Here is a 24,906-nt window from a genome sequence, read left to right as displayed (position 1 = left end):
AAACTGAGTTTTCATGAAAAGTTAGTTCACTTGCTCCCATAGGATGAAGGTGAGTTTTACTGAGTGAATGATCACTGTATGTTGAAGCATTGCTATGCTGATGGTTGTATTCTCTGCCAGGATAGCACGAGGGGTGACTGAATAGTTTGAAAAAATTGATGTGAATCAGATGTTATTACCTTGGTAGTCACCATATGTCAATCCAATAGAACAGGTTTTCAAGCCAATGTGTTGAACAGCATTCCTCACCAAAGCTGAGAAGCCATGACTCTGGAATCCTGCTAATATGGTTTAGATGGAAATACTGGAAAATGCTTAGGCTCTGAAGTATTAGTCATCAATCAGAAATTCTAATATTTTTCGTATATTTTACTTAAAAGGAAAATAACTGCAGAACATATGTTAAAAACTACTGTTTGTAGACTGTCATGCTGAAATAATTAAACATATTGTATGCTGAGTTTCTCTGGGAATTCAGACAAAGCATCAAATTTTTTTTCTAAAACAAACTAACTGGTCTTGGTGTCTAAACCTAACCAAGCAGAACGCGATAACTGGTAAACTGAATGTAAACCATGAGTGAAAATGAAATGAGTAATTGTCCAACATAGCAGATGGACACTGATTGTCAAAAGTCCTGCAGCTCACTTTGGAACCAAACCATAGGAGGCCTCACTAGTATGTACAGAAATGGACCTGGATCGGACTCAGTGACCTCCATAAGGAAGGCAGATGGATGTGGTCTGATGGGTCTAAAGTCAACTTTGTCTTTTGGTACACAGCACAACCAGATAATGCTGGAGGACAGGAACACTGTGTACACACCAAATTCCACCAAAGCATTACTAGAAGGTTTAGGCAGCAACATTACTGTCATGCCCCTCCTGCTCCAGTGCGCTGGTTAGTCAGCTCAAGGAGATAACATTACTATGGACCATTTTTGCCACACGTGGCTTCGGATACCTCAAAGTCACCACGTTGTCACAGTATCTTCATGCTATGATTTCCAAGAGGGACTCAGAAATGCTAGAAATGAATTGTAATGCCTTTTTGTTTCCACATATCCACAGTAGACTTATCTATCTGCATAACTGATTTAATGAGCCATTCACAGTTTCACTGTACCGGCCGTGTGTACTTAGACTTGCATGGCTTAATCTTTGAGACAAGCATATGCTACTGGCAGGATCAACCAGGTAGCCCAGATGGGACGAGCGTGCAGCGCACGCCCGAGCGTAGATGTAATGTCTCTGATATAAAATGTAGAAAAAGAAACCAAAACAGTAGTCCTCTCATACCTCTGATGCATTACTCATGATTTCAGACAACTGTATTTTACCAAAAACAAAACTCCCATGAGATGTGATTGGAAGCACTGGAATATGCTCACACTTACAACTACTGTTTCCAAGGTCAAGACTGAGCTGTTGGCTTCTTGTTGCAGTTTGTACAGAATGGTGATGTAACTATACTGGCAGCAGAAATGAGTGATCAACACGGCATAAAACCCAGCTCTCTCCAGTCCTCAGTGCTGGATCATTGCACCTGCACTCTGCACTCCGGACTCTGCAAGCCGGACTCTGCAAGTGCCTTCAGTGTCACTCCTGCCCCCGGAGGGGCAACCGGTTCCAGCTCCGCCCCCGGAGGGGCCGCCGGTTCCGGCTCGTCCCCGGTTCCAGCTCCTTCCCCGGAGAGGCCACCAGCTCCAGCTTGATTCTTGGAGGGACCTCCGGGTCGGGGGTCACCCCCGGAGGGGTCACACTGTCACCGGTCCCCTGACCGGCCACCGGCCCGACCCCCGGAGGAATCCCACCATCGCCGGTTTCCAGTCCGGCCACCGGCCCAACCCCCGGAGGGGTCCCATCGTCGCTGGTTCCCAGTCCGGCCCCCAGAGGGGCCCCGTCGATCCAGCTGCTGGTTCCCAGTCCAGCCCCCGGAGGGTTCCCGTCAGGCCAGCTGCCGGTTCCCAGTCTGGCCCCCAGAGGGGCCCCATCGGGCCCATTGACGGTTCCTGGTCCGGCCTCCAGAAGATCCCCGTCGGGCCCGTTGCCAGTTCCCGGCTCGACCTCCAGAGGATTCCAGTCGGGCCAGCTGCCGGTTCCCAGCCCGGCCCCCAGAGGGATCTCGTCAGGCTAGCTGCCGGTTCCCAGTCCGGCCGCCAGAGGACCGCTGTCGGCCTGGCTATCAGTTCCCCGTCCAGCCCCAGCCTATCCTGCACCCGGGCTGTCCTCCGGAGTGGTCCATTCAGCCTGTCCGACTCCAGCCGGTCCAGCCCTGGCCTGTCCAGCCCTCAGGCCATCCTCCAGAGCAATCCCTTCAGCTTGTCCAGCCCCGACCAGTCCAGCCCCCGGGTCGTCCTCCGGAGCGGTTCGACTCCAGCCTTTCCCGTCCCTGGACCATCCTCCGACATTGTCCATCCCACCCGCCCGGTCCCAGCCCGCCCGTCCCTTGGGCCGCCCCCCAGAGCGGCTCCTCCTGCCGGTCCTGAAGTCACTCGCCGGCATCCCAACCGATCCAATGTGCGCCAGGAGGCGCACCTTGAGGGGGTTACTGTCATGCCCCTCCTTCTCCAGTGCGCTGGTTAATCAGCTCAACGACAAACAACTGTGCTGAGTGCACAGCCGGCAGAGATGAGCAATCAGCACGGCATAAAACCCAGCTCTCTCCAGTCCTCAGTGCTGGATCATTGCACCGGCACTCTGCACTCCGGACTCTGCAAGCCACACGCCGTCGCATTCAATTCTCTGTCTGGACTCTGTTTCATGTTTCACGCCCTGCTTCATGCTTCACGCTTGATACACGCTGCTCACTGCCGCATGCCACACTCTGTCACACTCCCTCCAACTGTTGGACTCTGCCTCTATCCCATCTCCCAACCTAGGACATTCATGAGTCACCTCTCCCCGTTTTAGTTTAGATTATTTTTTGTTTCTCCACGGCCATCTGGTCCGTCGCCCTCAGTTTAGTTCTAGTTCAGTTTTTCACCTGTCTGGTTAATTTCCCTGTGCCTCCCACGTGAAGTGTTTTCTGTTTGTACTCTATATATATATGTCATGGTAGAGACTGTGATTTGGTAGAATTGGAGTTTGGTCTGGTCTGAAAGGCAGGGAAGCTGCCAGGAAACCACTCCTAAGAGAGCAGAACATAAAGAAGAGACTTCAGTGGGCTAAAGAACATAGAAATTGGGCTGTAGAAAAATGGAAAACAGTTCTGTTTACAGATGGCTCAGGTGTTAGAGTGGGTCGTCCAATGATCGAAGGGTCGGCGGTTCGATTCCCGCTCTCGCCTAGTCATGTGCTGTTGTGTCCTTGGGCAAGACACTTCGCCCCCCTTGCATCTAGTACTGCTCTCACTCTGGTGTATGAATGCGTGTTAATGTTGGTGGTGGTCGGAGGGGCCGTAGGTGCGGATTGGCAGCCACGCTTCCGTCAGTCTGTCCCAGGGCAGCTGTGAGAATGTGTGAGTGAATGAGTGCCTTTGAGTGCCTTGAAAAGTGCTGTATAAATCTAATCCATTAAGACAACGATCCAAAGCACACCTCCAAACTGTGTCAGAGGTATCTGGCCAAGAAAGAAGAGGAGGGGAAGCTAAGGATTATGACTTGGCCGGCTCAATCCCCTGACTTTAACCCCATCGAACTTGCATGGGATGAACTGGACAGAAACGTCAAGAACAAGCAACCCACAAGTGCTGCAAACCTTTATGAGATGTTGGCAGAAGCATGGGAGGAAATTTCAAGTGATTATCTCATGTCACTAATTGCAAGAATGCCTCGAATTTGTCAAGCAGTTATCAAAGCTAAAGGAGGCTATTTTGATGAGTCACAGATTTAGGCAGTTTATTAACAGTATATGCTAGATGATTCAATTTTGTTTCAGTGTTCTTATCTATAGTTCTGTGATTAGAAATGAAACATGGCTAAATTGTGCTCATAATCTAGGTAATATGAACCAATCACAGAAAAATTAGGGGTGAGTCCAAACTTTTGCCTGGTAGTGTATCCTGCCAAACCTCACGACGGGGACAGTACTTGGTTCAGAGTGTTTATTATAGGTGAATGTTAAGAGAATGTTTCTGATTTATCGAGTAAAGGTACAGAGAAAAGAATAGAATGAATGAAATGTGGTGTTTGCGGTTGCATTCAGAAATTTAAAAAGCAGAAGGTGGTGATTCCAGAGCTGAGCAGCCATGACAATGGAATCCTGCTAATATGGCTCAGATGGAAACACTGGAAAATGCTAAAGCTCTGAAGTGTTTTTCATCAAAGACTGTCATGCTGAAATCATTACATTCATTGAGTGCTGAGTTTTTGAGTTTTTCTGTTTTTGATTTATATTGGTATTATTTATGCACTTTTCTTTGAAGAAAACAATAAACCAGCATGTATTTTGGAGCCTTCACCATTGAGGAATGCATTTACACTGATATATGTTTTTTGCATTTCATTGATTATTGCATCAATCAGGTTTTCCAAACAGTTATCTCCTGTTGTTTTCATAAAAAAAAAAAAAAAAAAACCACCTGCTAGCTGTCTCCAGTATGGTGAGCCAGTGCCCATAAATGATAACACACTATCCCTGTAGCTTGATGGGAAATGTTGAGAGTTGAGTTTGTTTCATCATTCGTGGACATAAAATAACTATAATGGAACATTTTTACAGCCGATATCTCAAGATTTGAAAAGTTCAAATAGTATATTAGTCAGTAAAGTTTTGGGCTACATGCTGACAGAAGGGCCCACATGGACCCCTGTAGATTTGAGCTGATGACCAAAATTACAACACACAGACTCTGATGCACTAACAGATGCACTGACTTATAGCCAATCATGTGCATCTGCCACAGCAGACTCTATCCAAGCAGCTCACTGGCAGACAGAGAAGAGTGCACATGTGATCAGTTCAGGTACAAACAAAACAAATGTTGTCCAGATGTACATCTTAGTACCATAATTGCTAGCTGACTACTTGTGTGCTTTTTGTCCATGTGTTCATCATCATTGTATTAAGGACAACTGGGGATTCCACATTTAAAGATGTAAAAAAAAAACATATTCACGACTTTAGACTTAACATCACCAGAATAAAATTGACTGGGATCATTTTTCAAGTATAAAATATCCATGAATCAAGAATTCATAAATGACAGAGAGGGTAAAGAAAAGAAACCTCTCTGTGCATGTAGAGCTGTCCTGTCGATAGTTTTATACAGTCTCTTTGAAAGTGGTGGTCTACGGGCCTGTAAATGGATTTCTTCTGTTGCAATACCATTGAGTGACCACTGGAACGGATTGGTGGTGAGCCTGAATAATGCCACTGCACTCTGAATCGTTGGATGTATTGGATGAAAGTATAAGCTTGCCATTGACCGCTCATATCAGGCAGCTTCCTCCTCTCCTTCCAGTATCTGCGTGTTAACATTTTCAAAATCCACTTCACTATGGAAAACAACAACAGCAACAACATGTGAGCAGGAGCATCCTGCAGTAAAAATGTAAAGTTTTGCAGAGCATTTAGATTGCACATTAAAGTACACCTATGCATTTTCTTTCAGTGGATTATTCATTCTAATCACAACTGTCATCAACAAGCATACAAATTGGTATGGCAGCATCACACTATCATACTGCTGTGAGGTGAAAAATGCTCTGGTTTGGTAGAATTTCTTGAAACCAATCATAGGCATTGTGGGTGTAGCTAAGTGAAGGATGCAGTGTTCCTTCGAAATAGAGATGGGTGAATTTTTTATTATTATTTTTTCCACAGAATAGCCTGGTTTAGCAAGACTAGTGCCACCTTATGCAGCTGCACAATTGACGGAAACGTACATTCAGGACAGGACAATATTCAGAGAATAGAAGAGTAGCTTTAAACATGTTATGAAAGGGTCTTATTTTTCCCAAACTCTGCTGTTTTCCTAAAACTAACCGCACACTTTTGGTACCCAATCCTAACCAATGAACGGTGAAAATTGAAACTAAACAATGAGATGAGGGAAAATAGAACTTTAATCTAAGAATAACTCTTTAACATGGCAGATGCTGCTGCTGCCATCCTTCCCTCCTAATGTGGACTTTGGAGCTCTTTCATATACAAAGAATTTTCAAAATGTTCATTTTAGGATGAAATAAAGGTTCTTTTAAAACGTTAATGAGAATGAAATTTATATTTATAATAATGTACATTTTGAAGAAAAAGTTTGGAATTGGAACAATAGGAGGCCTCACTACAAGTTATCAAAAAAAAGATACACATTGCCAATAAAACTTTAAAACATAAAATTGGAAGAAAAAAAAACTACAAACACAATTCTTGTCTTATTTTTGACCAGTTGGATCCTATTACTTTCATAGCTCAAGCAACTTCTTTTCCAACAACGATCCTTTCCCTTTAACATCTTCTCATTTTTTACAGCTCAGTTTTCCTTTTTTATTTGTAACTTCACAGTTTCATTTGTGAGCATTCATTTCACGGAAGTTATAACTTCTAAGAAAATTACTAAGTGCAGGCACCTGAACTTGCATTCTTTTGACTATTTATGCAGTTTGTATAAACAGATTTATTATATTTAATGTTTCGGTAATGGTCATTTTTCTTAGGAAAAAGTGCCCAGACTCCACAGGACTAAGCTTCTCAGATGTGAACATTCACTGATTTTCTCAGCACTTTGCAACAGAGAACTGAACATCTGGAAAGTATTCATTCCGAACTGACATTTGAAGGCAGCACCTTGGTCTCAGGGAAACTTTAGTAACAAATGTTCTTTTTTTTTTATTCCTTCAAGGCCACTGAAAATAAAGAAACAAATCAGAAAATTTGATTGAGAATTAAAATTATGATAAGCTGCAGCCCTAATTTTGCATGTCTCCAGAAGTGACATACACTGGGACTTCAGTCAATTCCAGCCGTTTTCAGTACAAAAAAATCGCTAATATTCTATTTTTAAATTTAAAAAATGACGAAAAATACAGGGAATATTGGACGCACATCGCGAGGTGCATTTCCTTGAAAACGACCGATTCATGGATTTTATACCGACTTCAGGACATGTTTTGGACAAAATAGTTTACTGGCTTGTGTTGTCTGGATGTAAAAGGCTGATGCACTAACAGATGCACTAAATGTAAAAGGTTGGATTATGGCCATTTTTTGTGGAATCTTTTTTTCTGTGTGTAATAATGAACCCGGAAATGTGAGTCGCGTTGTGTGCATTGAAGCCGTGTATAGAGAACGGATGGATGAATATTTGTTTTTGTCGGACAAATGTGTTTTTCTCACCCGCTGTGGTAATCACATCTGAAAGTGGTTTATACCAGCGGATTCATGAGAATCTAAGCTTTCCATCGGCGTATAGTGTTTATATAATCGGGTTTGCAGCCGTCGGACATTCTTGAAATTCCTATGCAAATTACGACGCACTGAAGCGTAAAGGGTTAAACAAACAAGTGCAAAATTCACGTACCTATTACCAAAATGTGTAACAAATAACAAGGTACCTTACTTTTAGCTAACAAACATTAAACATTTTCAATAAGTCTGTCAGGTGGCTTTCTAACTCTTGCAGACTTTCTGACAGGTTCAGTCATTTGAGAGGTTGCCTGAGGTTCCGTTTGGTGTGCAACTGGTATAGGGTGACCATATTCTGTTTCTCTGAAAAGAGGACACAGTTCCAGCTCGCGCGCGAAAAATTTATTAATTAATTAATATATTTATTAATTTAAAGCAATTCTCCTAAACAATATAATCAGTCACATACAAATACGGCATGCTCTAGTCTTTAATAGTTATTGACTCAAGTTGTGTAGGAACACATGTATTCAGATGTTTAACTGGATGAGCCCTCAGTAGAGGGCAGAACCACGCCCTCTGCTGGCGAAAACCCTGTCCTCCCTATACAACTGATGCAATATGTATCAATTTTGATCATCGTACGTATCTCCCTCCCTACTTGATCTGCTGACCTGTAACTCCACAACTGAGCAGGGGACCTTAGACTGATCTTTAGTGTCAAATTTGATTATCCTGACTTCAGCGGTTGCAGAGATATCGGACCGGACATAGCCACATACATACATACATACACACATACATACATACATACATACATACATACATACATACATACATACATACATACATACTTACCCAGGCAGATACCGCACCGAATGCAATAACCCTGCCGACGTACTCGTCGGGCGTGGTTAACAGAATAAGAAATAATCATCTCTCTTAAGTCTGACACTTACACCTTAGTTAGGAAAAGTGAGGTAGAGTACCATTCTTCAAAATAACCTCCCAATTATCAATTATGTAAAAATAGAAATAATGCCTCAAAATATTAAACAAAAAGAAAAAAGAGAGGTAGCCTATTCTTCAATGTTCAGTTAGCCCATTCTTCAAAATAATGTGTCTAATGGCAAATGAAAAAAATATAGAAATACTGCCTCAAGTCAACAGTCCTTTTTTTCCTTCTTTTTCCTTTTCTTATTAGCTACAGAGACATAAGTCCCAGCTTTGCAAACTGTACATTCTGTCTCCCATTTGACACGACCCGGGGAACAGGGGTACTTTTTTCGCCTCAAACTTCGCCTCTCAGAGCGTGTTTCCAAAGGAACCATTCAACGTGAATGATAAAGGTAGTGTCTACGGATACGGACCCGTATCCGTAGCCCACAGGCTACGGGTACGGCACTTTCCATTTGCCAGACAGATACGGACCCGTACGCGAGTCTCGCGAGTCAAGAAGCTGCTAACCACTGCAAACTGTTGAAAGGTAAGCAAAGGTTAAGGTTAAGGTTAGGGTTAGTGTTAGGGTCAGGTTTAGGGTCCGTACCTGTCGTACCGATGCTACGGGTCCGTACCGCTAGCGTCTACCGGGAGTCACATGACCAGATCTCGCGTATCTGATTGGCAAATGGCAAGTGCCGTATCCGTAGTCCACAGGCTACGGGTACGGGTCCGTACCTCTAGCAACAACCAATGATAAATACACTGGTCTGTGACGCGCTCAAGCTAGGCAAGATCAAAAACCAGGACATTTGAAGGACTTTATAAACGCCGGCCAGACAGGCCGGACAGCCTCTCAAAAGAGGACATGTCTGGGCAAAAGAGGATGTATGGTCACCCTAAACTGGTGTATCATTTTGTTTTTCAGGTTCAGCCTCAGCAGAATGTTTTTCAGTATCCTCTTGAGTCTTTAACAGACTCCTTCTGTTTCTCCTCACTTTTTGTCCATCCTCGGTTTCCACAATGTAAGATCTAGGTCCAACTTCACTGAGTACAGTTGCTTTTCTGTCCCAGCAATCAGGTCCTTCGATCCTTACAGTGTCCTTTTCACAAAGAGGTTCCAGATGTTTTGTAGCTCTGTCATACGTCATTTTCTGTTTGGGTTTGAGCCTCTTTTTGTTGTCCATCCAGATGTTGTTGTTACGTCCTTGTTGTACTTGTGGAAGTGTGGTGCGGAGTTTATGACACATGAGTAGCTGAGCAGGTGATGCTCCACACTCCAGAGGTGCAGCTCTGTAACTTAGTAAAGCAAGGTAAGGGTCAGTCTTACCATCTTTGGCTTTCTTCAGCAGTCTCTTGACGATTTGTACTCCTTTTTCAGCCTGACCATTTGCTTGTGGGTACAAAGGGCTTGATGTAATGTGCTTGAATGCATATTGCCTTGCAAACTCCTTAAACTCTCCACAAACATATTGTGGGCCATTGTCACTCACGACACACTGTGGGATTCCATGTCTCGCAAAGAATCCTTTCATGTGCACAATAACAGACTGTGCAGTGGTGCTGGAGAGTTGGACAATCTCAGGATAGTTAGAGTAATAGTCTATGACAAGAAGATAGTCTTTGCCATGCAACTGAAATAAATCTGTGCCCACCTTTTGCCAGGGTGCTGAAGGAAGGTCAGCTGCCAGCATTGGCTCTTTGACTTGTTTGTAGTGATGTTTTTGGCAAACTTGGCATTTTTGAATCATTTCCTCTATGTCCTTGTTAATGCCTGGCCAGTAGATGGCTTCTCGTGCTCTTCTCTTACATTTCTCTACTCCCAGGTGTCCTTCATGAAGGCGTTGAAGCATATCTTTGTGCATAGTTTGTGGAATAACAATCCTGTCCTTTCTCAGCAGGATGCCGTTGGACATACATAACTCTGCCCGCACAGGGAAAAACTGTGGGCAGATTCCTTTTGTCCAGCCATAGTTCATACATTGTGTTACTTTGTTCAGTACAGGGTCCATTGCTGTCTCTTTGATGATCTGTTGCAGCATAGCGTCTGTTGCAGGCAGTGAGGCTGTGATCATGCTGATGTGAGCCTCAGCCTCTTCTGTTGTGATGCACTCAGTCTCACTGTCAGGCACTGGTGCTCGAGAAAGTGTGTCAGCAAGCACTATGTATTTTCAAGGCGTGTAAATCAGATCAAAATCATAGCGCTGCGATGTCATCATCATGCGTTGGATTCTGGGCGACATGTCGTTGAGATTCTTTTTTCAAATTGAAATAAGTGGTTTATGATCAGTCTCTGCTGTGAATGTGGGCAGTCCATAAGCATAAGTGTGAAACGTACCACACCCAAACACTAGGCCCAGTGACTCCTTTTCAATCTGCGCATAGCATTTCTCAGTTTCTCTCATTGACTTCGATGCATAGGCTACAGGTTGCCATGTTCCTTTGTTCATTTGTAGCAGTACGGCACCTAGCCCGCCTTTTGATGCATCGGTGGAGATTTTGGTTGGTTTTGTTGGATCAAAGTAGGTAAGGACTGGCTCAGCTGTCACAGTTCTCTTTAGTTCTTTCCATTCTTTTTCATGTTTTGTAGTCCACTTGAAAGCTACATTGTGATGCAGCAGCTCTCTTAGACACTTTGTCTTTGAGGAGAGGTTAGGAATGAACTTGCCCAGAAAGTTTATCATCCCCATTGCTCGCAGAACTCCTTTTTTATCAGTTGGAGCTGGCATGTCCAGTATGGCTTGCACTTTGGTTTTGTCTGGGACCACTCCATTTGCTGTGACCTTGTCTCCCAGGAACGTCAATTCTGTAACTCCAAACAGACATTTCTCTCTTTTTAGTTTTAGTCCATACTTTTTCACTCTTTGTAACAGCTTCTCGAGTCTCTCATCATGTTGTTGTTTTGTGTTACCCCAGACTACTAAGTCATCAATATAAACACGTGTTCCTTCCAAACCTTTCAGATCTTTAAGATCTAGGCAGACACGCAACTCAGGGGAATTTCTCTTTTTAACACGTGATGGAATTAACCCAGTCTGTGGGCTCTTCTACTCTCTCAGTGACTCCCATCTGTGTCATTCTGTTTAGTTATTTTTTTAATCCAGCTTTGAGAGGTGCTGGTACTCTTCTTGGGGCATGCACTACAGGTTTAGCATCTTCCTTGAGCTGTATTTTGTAAGTGTAAGGCAGCGTACCGTGTCCTTTAAAGACAGAAGTGTATTTATTTACTATACTTGTGCTACCTTCATTTTGTGACAGTCCTTTGTTTGAATTGTCCATTTTGACATTGTCACTGTTGATTTGATAGATTCATTTCACTAATCCAAGGTCTTCAGATGCCTTGTCTCCCAGGATTGACTCATGTCCACTTGGTACTATTGTGAACATCAGGTTGTGCTGTTTTCCTTTAGCTGTCACTTTCAGGCTACAACCTCCCAGAGTTTTTATTGGCTGATTGTTGTACACTTTTAATGACATGGCCTTGTCTCTTTTTGGTTTCTCAGAAAGTGAATTTTTTAAAGTAAAGTAATTTTTACAAATAATATGTATGTTGTTATAGTAACTTACAAAGACATAAGAGGAAAATTGAATAACTTAAAATTTGGGATAAAACCAACAGATTTTTTTTTATTGTAAAAGAAATGTGTTTAAATTACATTATGCCATGAAATAGAACCTGTCTTTTTAAGAATATTACTTGTTTATTTATGGTTTGTGAAATGCCTTTGCAGGGCATAGAAAGGAACATTTTAGCTCTTTGAAAATGTAAATGTTACACTGACTGTGCATTCATAACTCGCATGTTTTTATGTAAGAATGACCGGTAACAGGGGGAACATTTGGCCTATGCCACATGCAAAAAAATTGTATAAATTATTAAATCATTACATCCTGAGCTGGACCAAGCTATTTTTCTTATAGTTTCCTTATAGTTGTTATTATAATTTTCTTATAGTCTCTTATAGTTAGTTATAGTTTCACAGGCCCTCCCTCAGATGAACCATAAAATTACAGATATATGTAATTTTTTTAAGGAAAGTTAGTAAGCTGAAATGGCACCGAATAGTAGGAATGACTCACATATACATGCATACACCTTCATGAGTACTGTGCTGAAAATAAATAAATACCAATGTGCTTATTTTTTCTTCAGTTGCAGTGAACTTGCACTTACTTACCCATTTATCTATGTCAGCTGCCATCCCAGGCCAGAAAAACCTTTTTGAAATCGCATCTCGGGTTTTTTTGGCCAGTGTGAGCACCTGTAGCGCTGGCATGAAAGTCCTTAAAAATGGCATCAGCCTCCTCTGTGCCTCTTACCACTACAGTGCTCCATCTAGAAAATAAATTGCAACATGCATTAACGTTAAAAAAAATAAAATAAACTGAGTCGGAGACGTACAATCAAAATCAGCGTAAGTGCGTAATGTCCATAGTTGAACTACACATGCATTACTCACCTTCGAGAACAAATTTTGAGGCCTTCCGTCAAATTTCATTTTTTTCTGTCTTTGTTGTATTATCAGGATATCTGCCTTCGATTTTGTAATCCAAAATAGTTGTAAACAATACTGGATCCATATTGCTTTCAGCTGTTAGGGCCTACTTGTTATGCTACAGGAAGCTGTTGATTTCCAGATCTTTAGCCTATAGGTATTCCCAAAAGTGTGCCATCTCATTGGAGTAGCGTAATTTGCGTAACTGGCGTAAAATAGGCTTTAATGTGTATTTAGCATCACATCATGCTCTTGAAATAAATATAAATAATGATAAAATGACTTGACCCATTTTGGCTACATTATAATATATTGACTGATCACATTACTTTGTAATTATGTAATATAAAGTAAAATTGTTACACTAAATAAAGGGGCCAAGGCAGTTAATATGTAGGCTACTTGGAATAATCTGCTTCACTATCTTTGTTGTACTGAAAGTACACAGGTATTTATAAATACACTTAAATCTCATTTGAGATCATAAAAGTTCACAACTGTAAATGAGTGGTTCTGTTTGGTGTTCAGAGAAAATGAACATTTAGACTTTGAAAAAAAATACTGAAAGTATGGTTTTAACTTTTTAAAAATCAGGTATACTGTTATTTATTGTTTTTGTTAATTTATGATACATTGTAGGTTATGTGATTTCATATGTATTTTGTATATATTTATGTGTGTGTTTGTGTGTATAGGTGTATATTTCCACCCCCACACCAAGTCTGTAATACCCAACCTGTACATAACTGTTTGTAAATACTTTTTAATATTTCGCATATTCCACATTATGTATTTATTTGTGCTCCTGCAATATATGTTTTATTTGTACTATAATTCTATTGTATTTTCTGTCGCCTATGGCCTGCTCTAAGATAGGCTACCTTTTGCTGCTGTAAATCAGAATTTCCCCTTGTGGGACTAAAAAAGGAATATCTAATCTTATCTTATCCTTTATTATCTTATTTCATTTGCAAAGATGCAAATGAAATTCAGCGTACAATTTTGAAAAACAACACACACAAACTAATATTGACAAGTTATGGTTTCATGAATGTGGTGTGTTTCTTCAAACATCAAATACTTATTCAGAGTAGCTTTATTCAAAGGATTGATGCTGATGTGGAGTCAGTTTCATGCGTGTGGCACCTTCCTCTTAAAAGTTAGCAGGGGGGTGCTTTTCACGGCAGGGTGAAACACCCCCCCCCCAATTTGTTTTTCTGATGGCCCCAGCATCTAATGCTTTGTATTGAATATACTGAATATCTTGCATGTAGGTTGTATAGGCTACAGGTCAATCCAATTAAACGTGCATACTTTTGTACCAACATATTGCAGTGAAAGCTTGATTATACGTATTTAGCCTTGTGAAACACAAGTCCAATGAATTAAACTTGCTCCTTAAATCAATTTAATTCATTTTGTAATTATGTCTGGGTTATATTTTCAAAGAACATACTATAAGGTGTTAGTTTGCGTTCATTATTATCCGACTTTTATCCGATTCTGAGTTGAAAAGAACATATGTTATTTACACTCTTTAGAGGAGCTTTAGAGACTGTAAGCAACCGATGTTCTTCTCTCCTAATCTCCTTAACAAATAATTAAATCGTAAAATAGTATTCTCCCCTGCGTTTGTCTGCGATAGCGCTTCACTTCCCCTACAGATGAGTGGTGAGTGCGCGCTCCCGCGAGGGGGTGCATTTCCCGGCAGGGGTGCTTTCTACAGCACAACACCTGTTCACACCGGCAGGTAGTGGGCGTGACCTGAACCCATCCAGAAACAAAAAAGAATATACAAAGAAAAGCAACACAACAAAACATGCAATTTGACAAACCAACACAGAAATCAAGCAAATAATTTCACAACAAAATATAAGGAAACCACACAAAAATAATCATGCAAATAAAGAAAATCAAAGTAAATAAAAGGCCATATTCCCACATTAAGAAAATCTTTGAGGCTAGTGGACTTTAGACTTTAATGAGCATGTGTTCATGATACAGTGGCTCATTGTGGTCATTGTGGTAGCTCTGACTGTTGCCTTCTCGAATATGTATGTATATATATATATATATATATATATATATATATATATATATATATATATATATATACATATTTCACTCAGTAAGTTTTCACTTTCCATGTGCAAAGTCTAAACACAGTGAGGTTTACACAGCTTAGCTGTAATGAGGGCCTCCTGTGAATCTCAGATGAATACATTTACTGGAGATGACATGGGGCTACCACAGCAGACCACCTTTTGTAAGGAAACCTCCTTGCTGTTTTGTGTGTCATTCAACTGACCTTAGACAACTCTGTTTGGATTATGGGAGTGACAGGTTTGAAAATACCTCCATAAATATTTAGAGGTCTATCAACAACTGCCTTCAATCTTTTTTTTCCTACTTTGTTCAAATTCAGCGGCAATTCCCACCAGCACCACCTCTGCACATACATGAACAGAGCGTGTGGGATGTTTATGCTTCAGTTTGAGCCCAAGAAGTTTGAGATGTGGAAAATTATCTTGGTGTAGCTCATACAGGCCACTGTGTACAGATGGTCATGGGTGGAGGAAAGAATTCAGGGCTCTGTACATGAGCATTCTTTGTGAGTCCTTTGTTTCTCATTTCATCCATGTTTCTCACATCCTTTGTTTTGTTTTGTTTTTTTCCAACAAGCTATTTTAGCCAACAACTGTACACACAAATCTATAGTGGTTGCTGGGGGAGCTGCTAATGATGTGTACACATCTGGTCTGGTTTCAGCATCAAGAGCAAGATGGTGATGACCAAAGTTGAGACCTCAGAATGGTCGTCCACAAACCAATGGATGACTTTTCAGTCAATTCACCTATCTTTTATATACAGTCTGTTGTCCTGCAGAACCAGTGATGGAACTGTTGTTGCTACACTGTGGTGTCTGTTTCTGAAACTGAGGGTCATTTATTTCATGACATAAAGTTTTGGAAGGTATTGTTGTGGATATAGCATTATGTGACACTATAGCTATGATACTGATGAACGTATGATAATGATTAATTCATGTCATACAATACAAATATACTCCAATCTAAATTCTTAGCTGATGGCCTTCAAGTTGAACACCTGAAGATAACATTAAGTGAATCAGAAATTCAGCTTAGACATTGTTAATGTGGTAAATGACTATTCTAGCTGCAAACAGCTGATTTTTAATGGAATATCTCGGAGTACAGAGGCCCATTTCTGACACCCATCACTCCTGTCTTCATGTACATTGTGTTAGCTAATGGTGTTGAAAGACTAATTGATGATAAGAAGACCCTTGTGCAATTATGCTAGCACATGAATAAAAGTGATTTTGGGTGACCCCAAAATTTGAACAGTAGTGTATATTAGCTTAAACAATTCTTAAAGTGTAGCAGTTGAACTAGGATTTCTTTTTAGTTAAAGGCTCAGTTACAGTCTTTCTGGTCGAACTGAAAAAAATCTTCTGAAGCCAAATTTAACTCGTACTTATGACAAAGAAAAACTAGAAGTTCAAAACTGCAAATAAACAAACAGCTCGGCAGAGGCACTTCTTGCACTTCCTTTCAGGTTACCATCCCTTCTTCTCAGCTGAAATTCTATTTAAGTATTTAATGCAGTAAGACGTAGCACGTATCGAATATAACTGCATGACTTGATCTTTCCAAGACTCTCAACCAAGATGTCTGAAAAATTGTTTTAAATTTCCATCACATTTAATCATAGTCACCACCTGAGTACAGTTCTGCATCCATCTCCACACCATCACTCTGGTTTGAATTATTCATAAACTCATAATCGCTTAGATATGTTGATATCTATCATTGCATACATTAGATATGATATGCTGAAATCATATCTATGGTAATGCAAATAACAATATCATTTCTATGTAGCCAAAGGTTTCAAGACTGCATGCTGAAGTGATCATCTCTTTTAAGCAAATCAAACCTCTGCAAAATAAAAGCTGTAATAATTTCTTCTTACATTTTCACACTCCTGCTAAATAAGTGATCAAGACCCTATTGTTTTAAAATGTAGACATATCACAGTAAACAGCAGAACTTACCTTTTGTGATGATACAAGTTGTTGCTTTGTGCCTTAAAGTGTACTCTGGTTTGAAATTATATTGAATTTCTGTGCTGTCTCCAACTTAGTTTTGACATTACATCCTGCTTTGTATGAAAAATAATGGATTTGCTTTTCATTGCAATTATTTTAAAATGAATTTTAACTGATGAAAAAAATAATGTGAAAAGGCCATGCATTCTTTTTACTACTGTTCACTTTGACTGCCAAAAAACATTTTTTTTGGGATTCCATCCTGGATTGTTCAAAACAGCAATGATGGCGTGACTTTACTTTTACTATTTTGTATTTTCTAAAAGACACTGCATCATTTTTAGTTAGTAATTTATCTCGATATATTTTAGAGTGTGACTTTTCCATCATTCATTGCAATGGCAGGTAAATGTCTGAATTTTTAAGAGACACATAAACATATTAAAACAAATACATACATGGGTTCAGAATATTCCTAGGAGCTTAGATTATTTTGGTTAAAAGAAAAATGTGTTCTCCCTTCCAAAGACTGACTCTATTTATCCATTTCCCACAGCACTACATCCTTGCTTTTGGTGGCATCATTGCAGTCCCACTGATCCTGGCTGAACCACTTTGCATAAAGGACAACAACGTTGCCAAAAGCCAGCTCATCTCCACTATATTCTTTGTGTCAGGATTATGTACATTGCTGCAGACGACTCTGGGAACCAGGTAACACCCCTTTACTGCTTTACAGCGCCAGCAAACCAGACAGACACACATGCATGCACACACGCATGCACGCAACACTTAATTTTTTGAAGGAAAAATGCTGTTCAGCCCATCTTGCCCTATCTATCAATCTACCAAATGACCAAATTCATTTGGCAGTTCGGTTCAAGGTTTCACCAGCCACACCCATGTATGATTCCTGCTAAGCTTGTTGAGCCTAAACATCACTAAATACAACCTGTTTGGTGCTGTGAAGTAGCTAAAGGGTCTCAACAAGCAGCACATGATGCCACGTTTTAAAGAGATTCAAGAAGAGAAACAAAACACAGTCATTGACATTTATCAGTCTGGAGGGCTACAAAGCCATTGCTAAGGCTCTGGGACTCCAGAGAACTACAGTGACAGACATTATCCACAAGTGGAGAAAACATGTTAAGGTTAAGGTCGGTCTAACTGATTCCACAATAAGGAAGACACTGGACCAAAATGGCAACATGAGAGAGTTGCAAGAGGCAAACCATTAGTGACCAAAAACAACATAAAGGTTTATCCTGTTTATCCTGCATTTGCAAATATATATATATATATATATATATATATATATATATGGATGAGCTCCAAGACTTGTGGGATAACATCCTGTGGACTGATGAGTCACAGGTGGAACTTTTTGGAAAACATGGGTCCGTTACATCTGGTGTAAAGCTAGTACTGCATTCCATAAGAAGAACATGATACCAGCAGTGAAACATGGTGGTGGTAGTGTGATGGTTTGATGACCTGGACGACTTGTCATCATTGATGGAGCCATCAATTCTACCCTTTAACAGAAAATCCTCCTGGAGATTATCCATGAACAGTTCATGACCTAAAGCTCCAAGCAAATGATTTATGCAGCTTGACAATGATCAAAACTCAAAAGCAAGTCCACCTCTGAGTGGCTCAAAAAGAACTAAGTTAATGTTTTGGAGTGGCCCAGTCAAGTCTGGACTTCAATCTAACCGAGACGCTGTAGCAAGACCTTAAAAAGTCAGTTCATGATCGAAAACCATCTAATATGACCAAGTTAAAACTACTGTGCAGAGAGGAATGGGCCAAAATTCCTCAATGGTGATGTAAAAGTCTGATCACAAGCTGTAACAAACATTTAACTGCAGTTGTTGCTGCCAAGGGACCAACCAGTTCTTAGGTTCAGGGAGGCAATTGTTGAAAACCTATACCACCTGTGTGAAAAAAATACTTTTTCACACAGGTGGTATAGCTTTGATAATTTATAGTATTTGATTCGTAGGTTGTTTTGTGTTTGATGAAGTTGTAAATAAAGACATTCACTTCTACCTTCTTCCTGAAGCTCCTATGCCCAAACTAGGGAGCCCCCAAGCTTTAATCGCAAGTAAGAATTTGGTCCAGGTGCTATGTAGCACCCAAGTGACCAATATGGGTCATAAAACTAAAAATTCTTCTCAGTGTATAAATGTGTCCCGTGACATTAACCTAGCTTAAAATGGCTTGAATGTACCTCTACACTATTGCATCTTCTAGATGTTCCAGATCTAAGAAACCTCCACTCACCTCTCCCATTCATTATAGCCGGAGCACACCAGCTCTGCTCAAACACTGTAAAATTACTCTGTGCTCCACAATACTAAAGTGCACTAATTCAGACATACATATCAGAACCGCAAACTGATTCTGAGGAAGCTGACAAGGTTAGGGTCCTCATTGTGAACCTTTCCATGTGTGGAAAGGTTGACAAGGTCAGACAGCTTGTTTTTTACTGGAGATGGTCTGTAAGATTCCAGCAGGTGCAAAATGAGGGACTGCACTTAAAAAGGTTTCCTTTATACTCTGGTAGATTAATCTTTTCACCTTTGCTCTGAATGTTTGACATCACCAATAAAGACAAATCATTACTTCTAATTTATTGAGGATTATGTGACAGCATACCTCTGTCCTCCTACATGCATCGTTTCTTTGGAGTGGTCCTGTGATGGTTTCACAAATTTCATGTCTTGACAGAACAGAACTGAGCTTTTTTGAAACTGCCTGAAGTAACAACCCCTTTGATTGTTCACATGGATTTAAACTGTGAGTCAGTCTGCTGTCAGGCTCTGCGTCACACTAAGTGGATAAGAGACTTTCCCTTTCAGAATAAGTTATGAACCGTAAGTTCTCCAAAGTTTACATGGCTTAATTTGCGGCTTTACTTTTATGATTGAGTTGTGAAATCTCGGTAGCCATTTGACACTTTGATTACAATAATCCCATTGAAACTACTGCATTAATCTTGTTCTTAAAAAAACTGTTTATGTGAAACACAGCACCACTGTACAATACACTACAGGGCTCCACATACACATTCTTCTTCACTGCTGTAACAGTAAGCCTGAGCAAATAGCTAATGCTTTTGTTTGAGTTTTCCACCCACATAGTTTGGCAAAAGCTTAAAGGGACACAAGTAAGATCCCAACAAACACTCTGACATTGAGTAATAAGGAAGTCCATCTTTATTTCTTATTTCCCCTTTCAAACTGTGGTTTTCATTTTTGTGAAACAAGACAATACAAGAGAAGCCACACAAAGACACACAGACGGAAGTGCATAGAAAAATGCAAGCTGCGAATCAACAAAGGCAAAGATAATAATGCATACTGCACATACACAGTCCAGATTACACTATCAGTCAAAAGTCTGGACAAACCTTCTCATTCAATGCTTTTATTTATTTGTATTATTTTCTACATTGTAGATTTAAACTGAAGATTAACACTTTTTATTTACAACATAATTCCATATGTATTCTTTTATCATTTTAATGTCTTCAGTATTAATTTACAATGTGTAAAATAATCAAATAAAAACCACTGAATGAGAAGGTGTGTCCAAACTTCTGACTGGTAGTGTGCATCCTGCAAAGCACTGTAAAAGATTATTTGGATTGAAGTTTAAGCAAACATGCACAACCACAAGTTTTAATGAAGCCCTTATAAGCAGAAGTGTGGAAATTGCTAAAGGGAAAAGGTGACAATTGTTCTCAGTCTAAAAGGTTGTTTTAAAGAGTTGCAAGGAGAAAAAGAAGCTGGAAATGACTGGTCCAGCCAATGATTTGTAAATTTTGAACATAAACCTCTGGAAGAGGATGACCTGGGACTGTTTTAAATTTGTGCTGTTGATCAAATTACATGATGATTATGCAGTTTGTAACTCATCTACTCCCTGTCTCCCCCATTTTTACAGTTCTTGCTGGTTCAGTTGAGAGTCATAAAGGATTCTAAAGAAGTTTGTGTTAGTTCAACCAAAAAACACTTGTGCTAATACAGTTGTGCTTCCTGACTGATCTCCCGGACACTGAGAAAAGCAACCTGCTCATTAAAATTCCTTCTATTCTGGCTTGTGTTGAGCAGATCCAGGTCACCCTAGTCTGACATATTTTGATCCAGTTACTTCACACCTTTAACCCCATTACCTTACTGACTTGCAGGTTACCGATCCTCCAGGGTGGGACCTTCAGTTTCATCACTCCAACCTTGGCCATTCTTGCTCTGCCCAAATGGCGGTGTCCAGCTCCAAATTCACCTGTCATGCTGTCAATGCAGTTGCAAAATGGCACCAGCCCACTGCAAATGGAAAATTCTGATGAGATCTGGATGTCACGAATGCGTGAGGTATGTAAAATATTCACATTTGCATTAAAGGATGACTACTTTGTAATTTTGAAAAAAACACACAAATCCAAACAAACAAACAAACAAAAGAAGAACAGCCCCAAGTGTGGTAAAATGCAGAAATTTGTGGTAAAAACCAAGTTGAACCTAATTGTAGAAAATCTGAGGCAAAATCTAAAACACTTCAAAAGACAAAACATGATTATACCAAACTTAAATTGAATAATTAAAAACTAACATTCCAAAAAAAAAATTCAAGACTGAAATATATACCAGCAATATTCATGTTAAGAAAAAGAAACAAACAAACAAAAAACATGCAACTACAATTTACAAAAATAAACTTGTTGAAATGAAAAAAATAATTTCATTCAAAACCAAAATTTCTGATTAAAAATAGAGGTCATTTAAAAATAAAAACATGTTTAATTTGTGATCAAATGAGTTTTATACAGAACACAGTAAAAATACATTATGATCAGTAATAATGCAATATATGCACCAAATAGCAACATCATTAAAACCACTTAATGAAATGTTCTGCTGGTAAAGCTTGGCTCCTGGCATTCATGTGGATGTCACTTTGACATGTACCACCTACCTAAACATTCTTGCAGACCAGCCACACAACCTCCATGTGAACGGCAACACAAGCTTGATGATGTTACCTTGCTACACTGCTAAAACTGGTCAGGACCAGCTCGAGGAATACAGCAAAGAGCGCAAAGGTTTTAACATAGCCTCCAAACAACCCAAATTTCTATCTGATTAAGGCAGAACAAGACCATTTCAAGAGGCCACTTTACAACCCATTCAACCCAAAGAACCTATTGTCCTTGGGCCAAAGATTCAGAGCTGCAAAATATTCAGCAGGTTAGGGGTTGCACAGTGACGTAGTGGTTAGCACTTTTGCCTTGCAGCAAGACGGTCTCGTCAGTCAGAGAGCAGAGGGCGCACCTCTGAGTCTTGACCTCAGGAGGGCGCCATTTGTTATGTAACGTAACACCATCAGAGTGTCAATGGATGCTTTCTCAGCTGCGTGCTTATGAAGGGAATTGTATTTAATGATTTTTTTTCCCCCCTTCATCATGCCGCCCCCTTGAGTTTGCCGCCCTACGCGGCCGCCTAGTTGGCTTGTGTAAAAAACCGCCACTGTGTCCCAAAACTGATGATCACAGGCGAGAGTTTGATTGGCTGGTACATCAGTCTCAGCTTCCTCTTCACCACAATGGTCTGGTACAATGCCGATGCTACACCAATCCATCCGTTCATCTCTTCACTAAATTCTTAACCTCAACCCAGACTTTTAACTTAAAATTAGTTATTCATTTTTATAGTTACTTAATCCATCCATCCATATTTTGCATTTCATTCTCCTCCAGACATGTTTAATGAACACTAAATAAATCGTGGCTCTGTAAAGTTGTTTGGACCATATTTTCACACATTTTTGATGCTTTATAGTCTAAACAACAAATGATTGAGGAAAAAAATATTGGCAAATCACATGATGGCAAAAATAATTGTTGCAACTTATAACTGATTCATAGAAATGTTAGTTTCTCGCAGTTTCTATAATGCTAGTTATTGGATTTCTTTTTATGTAGTAATAAATCTGTGTTCGAATGGTTCCAGTTCTGCATCGAAGGCTTGATGTCAGAAGCTTAAAAGTCAAACCGGAAGCCTTAGAAAGGTTGATGCACAGTATGTTGAACTGCAGATATGAAACAGCTGTCCCTGGCATATGTATTGGAATGTATATGCATTGTCAATTTGTCTTGCTTTCCACAGATCCAAGGAGCCATCCTGGTGGCCTCTCTCCTTCAGATCGTCCTGGGCTTTTCTGGGCTGGTGGGCCTTGTGCTCAGATTTATTGGCCCTTTGGCTATCGCTCCCACCATCAATCTAATTGGCCTATCACTGTTCATTGAAGCTGGAAAGAAGTCAGGAGGTCACTGGGGAATTGCTGCTCTGTGAGTGGATGTGTTTTACCAAGTTGTTGTTGTCCACAGTGGCTTCTTCTTTCCTCATAACCTTTATTTATTGAGCACTTTCCAAAATCTGTGAAAGAAAGCGCTTTGTAGGCTAAAACAGAATTTAAATTAATCTGATTATTAAAGAAGACAGTTAAAAGCACTCCTGGGTATTTACGTCAAAGCAAATTGTTATTTTTTTAGTTGTAGTGGCACTAAAAAGAGGTCACTGAATCCCCTGACAGATTGTCTCACAATACTGACTGCAAATGCTCCATCCCTATTTTGTTTTTCAGCCAGCTCCTGAAACAGACAGACTTCTTTGTTCTTGGTCTTCATTCTTGGAAGAGATGTTTCAGAAATTCTCTGAGCTCTCCAGTGTCAAACATCAGTCCTACCTCATGTAGTGTCTGAATATATGAAGAGTTCATTTGCAAAAACATATAACTCCGTTTGGATAAATTTCAGAAAACTTTTTTTATTGTTTACTTGAGATAGTATCAAACTGAAGTTGAGTGGACTCAGTAGAAAAATACATGACAAAATAGAGAAAAAATAAATTATTAGTGTTATTATTATTATTATCTCAAGTAATGAATAAAAAAAATGAGTTTTCTGAAAACGGAGTTTCCTGTTTTTGCAAATGAATTCTTCATATGTACACTCACCGAGCACTTTTCAAAACAATTTAAGTTCTTTATATCTTCAATTCTACACCATGTTGGAAACCTACTCCATGTCGACATGATTGATCACACCATTTCAGCAGATTTATCATCTTCACAAAGGTGTTCTACTGGATTCCATTCTGTGAAAGGGGAAGGGCACTGTCTGTTTCATTAAACCAGGCCACTGAACTCCACTGCTGAAGGTGACTTTAGTTTTGTGACATGACACATTAACCCGGTAAGAAGGAACCACTGGAAGACAATTACGTTTGGTGATAAAGGGGTAGACAAGGTTAAATGGTCTGTATTTATATAGCGCTTTACTATACCTGCAAAGTACCCAAAGCGCTTTACATGATACATCACATTCACCCATTCGCACACTGATGGCGGAAGCTGCCATGCAAGGCGCTAACCACAACCCACCAGTTAGGGGTTCGGTGTCTTGCTCAGGGACACCTCGACATGAGCACAACGGGCTGAGGATCGAACCGGCAATCTTCCAGTTACAAGACGGCCACTCTACCGCCGCCCCATAAGGGAGGTTGACATTAAGTCCTAAATGGAATGTGTCATTCAAATCATGACTGACTGGTATTAACGTGACCCACAGGGCTAAGACAACAATCCACTCACAATTGCAATACCACCAGCCTGAAGTGTTAAAAAGGGCAGGTCGGAATAATGGACTCCTGCTGTTAATGTCACATTCTAACACTTGCCGTCTGTGTGCTGCAGCAAGATTCAGACCAGGCTCAGTTTTCCAACTGTGCAGTGTTGGGAAGACTGTGTCCACTGCAACCTCAGGTTTCTATTGGTCTTCTGTTGTTGCAGCCCATCAGCATAATACAGATATTCCTAACACAATGCTCATTCAACTACATGTAATCCATGCAATAAACCCTGTCTTCATAAAGGTTGTATCAGATGAGCTGAACTGAATTTTTATTCCTTTTTGAGGCTGTAGTTTTGGGTGCTATTGAACTGTATTTGGGATGAAGTGGGTTTAGGAGTAAAGAAAAGAAATGAGTGAAACATAAAATTATGTACACTACTGTTTAAAAGTTTGGGCTCACCCAGGCAATTTCATGTT

At 40.2% G+C, this 24,906-nt stretch overlaps 1 protein-coding gene across 1 annotated transcript in view; it reads left to right on the top strand.

Moving 5' to 3' along the window:
* The window catches only part of si:dkey-106n21.1 (solute carrier family 23 member 2), a 102,180-nt gene that overhangs the window by 25,764 nt on the left and 51,510 nt on the right, over positions 1 to 24,906 (top strand). Inside the window, exons 3-5 of the mRNA XM_051952637.1 lie at positions 17,350 to 17,507; positions 20,989 to 21,172; positions 22,964 to 23,145. Of these exons, the coding sequence (XP_051808597.1) occupies positions 17,350 to 17,507; positions 20,989 to 21,172; positions 22,964 to 23,145 (524 nt within the window). The remainder of the gene's footprint in view (positions 1 to 17,349; positions 17,508 to 20,988; positions 21,173 to 22,963; positions 23,146 to 24,906) is intronic.

The sequence above is a fragment of the Acanthochromis polyacanthus genome, chromosome 8 (assembly GCF_021347895.1).
Source record: "Acanthochromis polyacanthus isolate Apoly-LR-REF ecotype Palm Island chromosome 8, KAUST_Apoly_ChrSc, whole genome shotgun sequence".
Classification (NCBI taxonomy): domain Eukaryota; kingdom Metazoa; phylum Chordata; class Actinopteri; family Pomacentridae; genus Acanthochromis; species Acanthochromis polyacanthus.
Note: the sequence above shows the minus strand (reverse complement) of the source record. Positions and strands in the feature narration are given on the sequence as shown.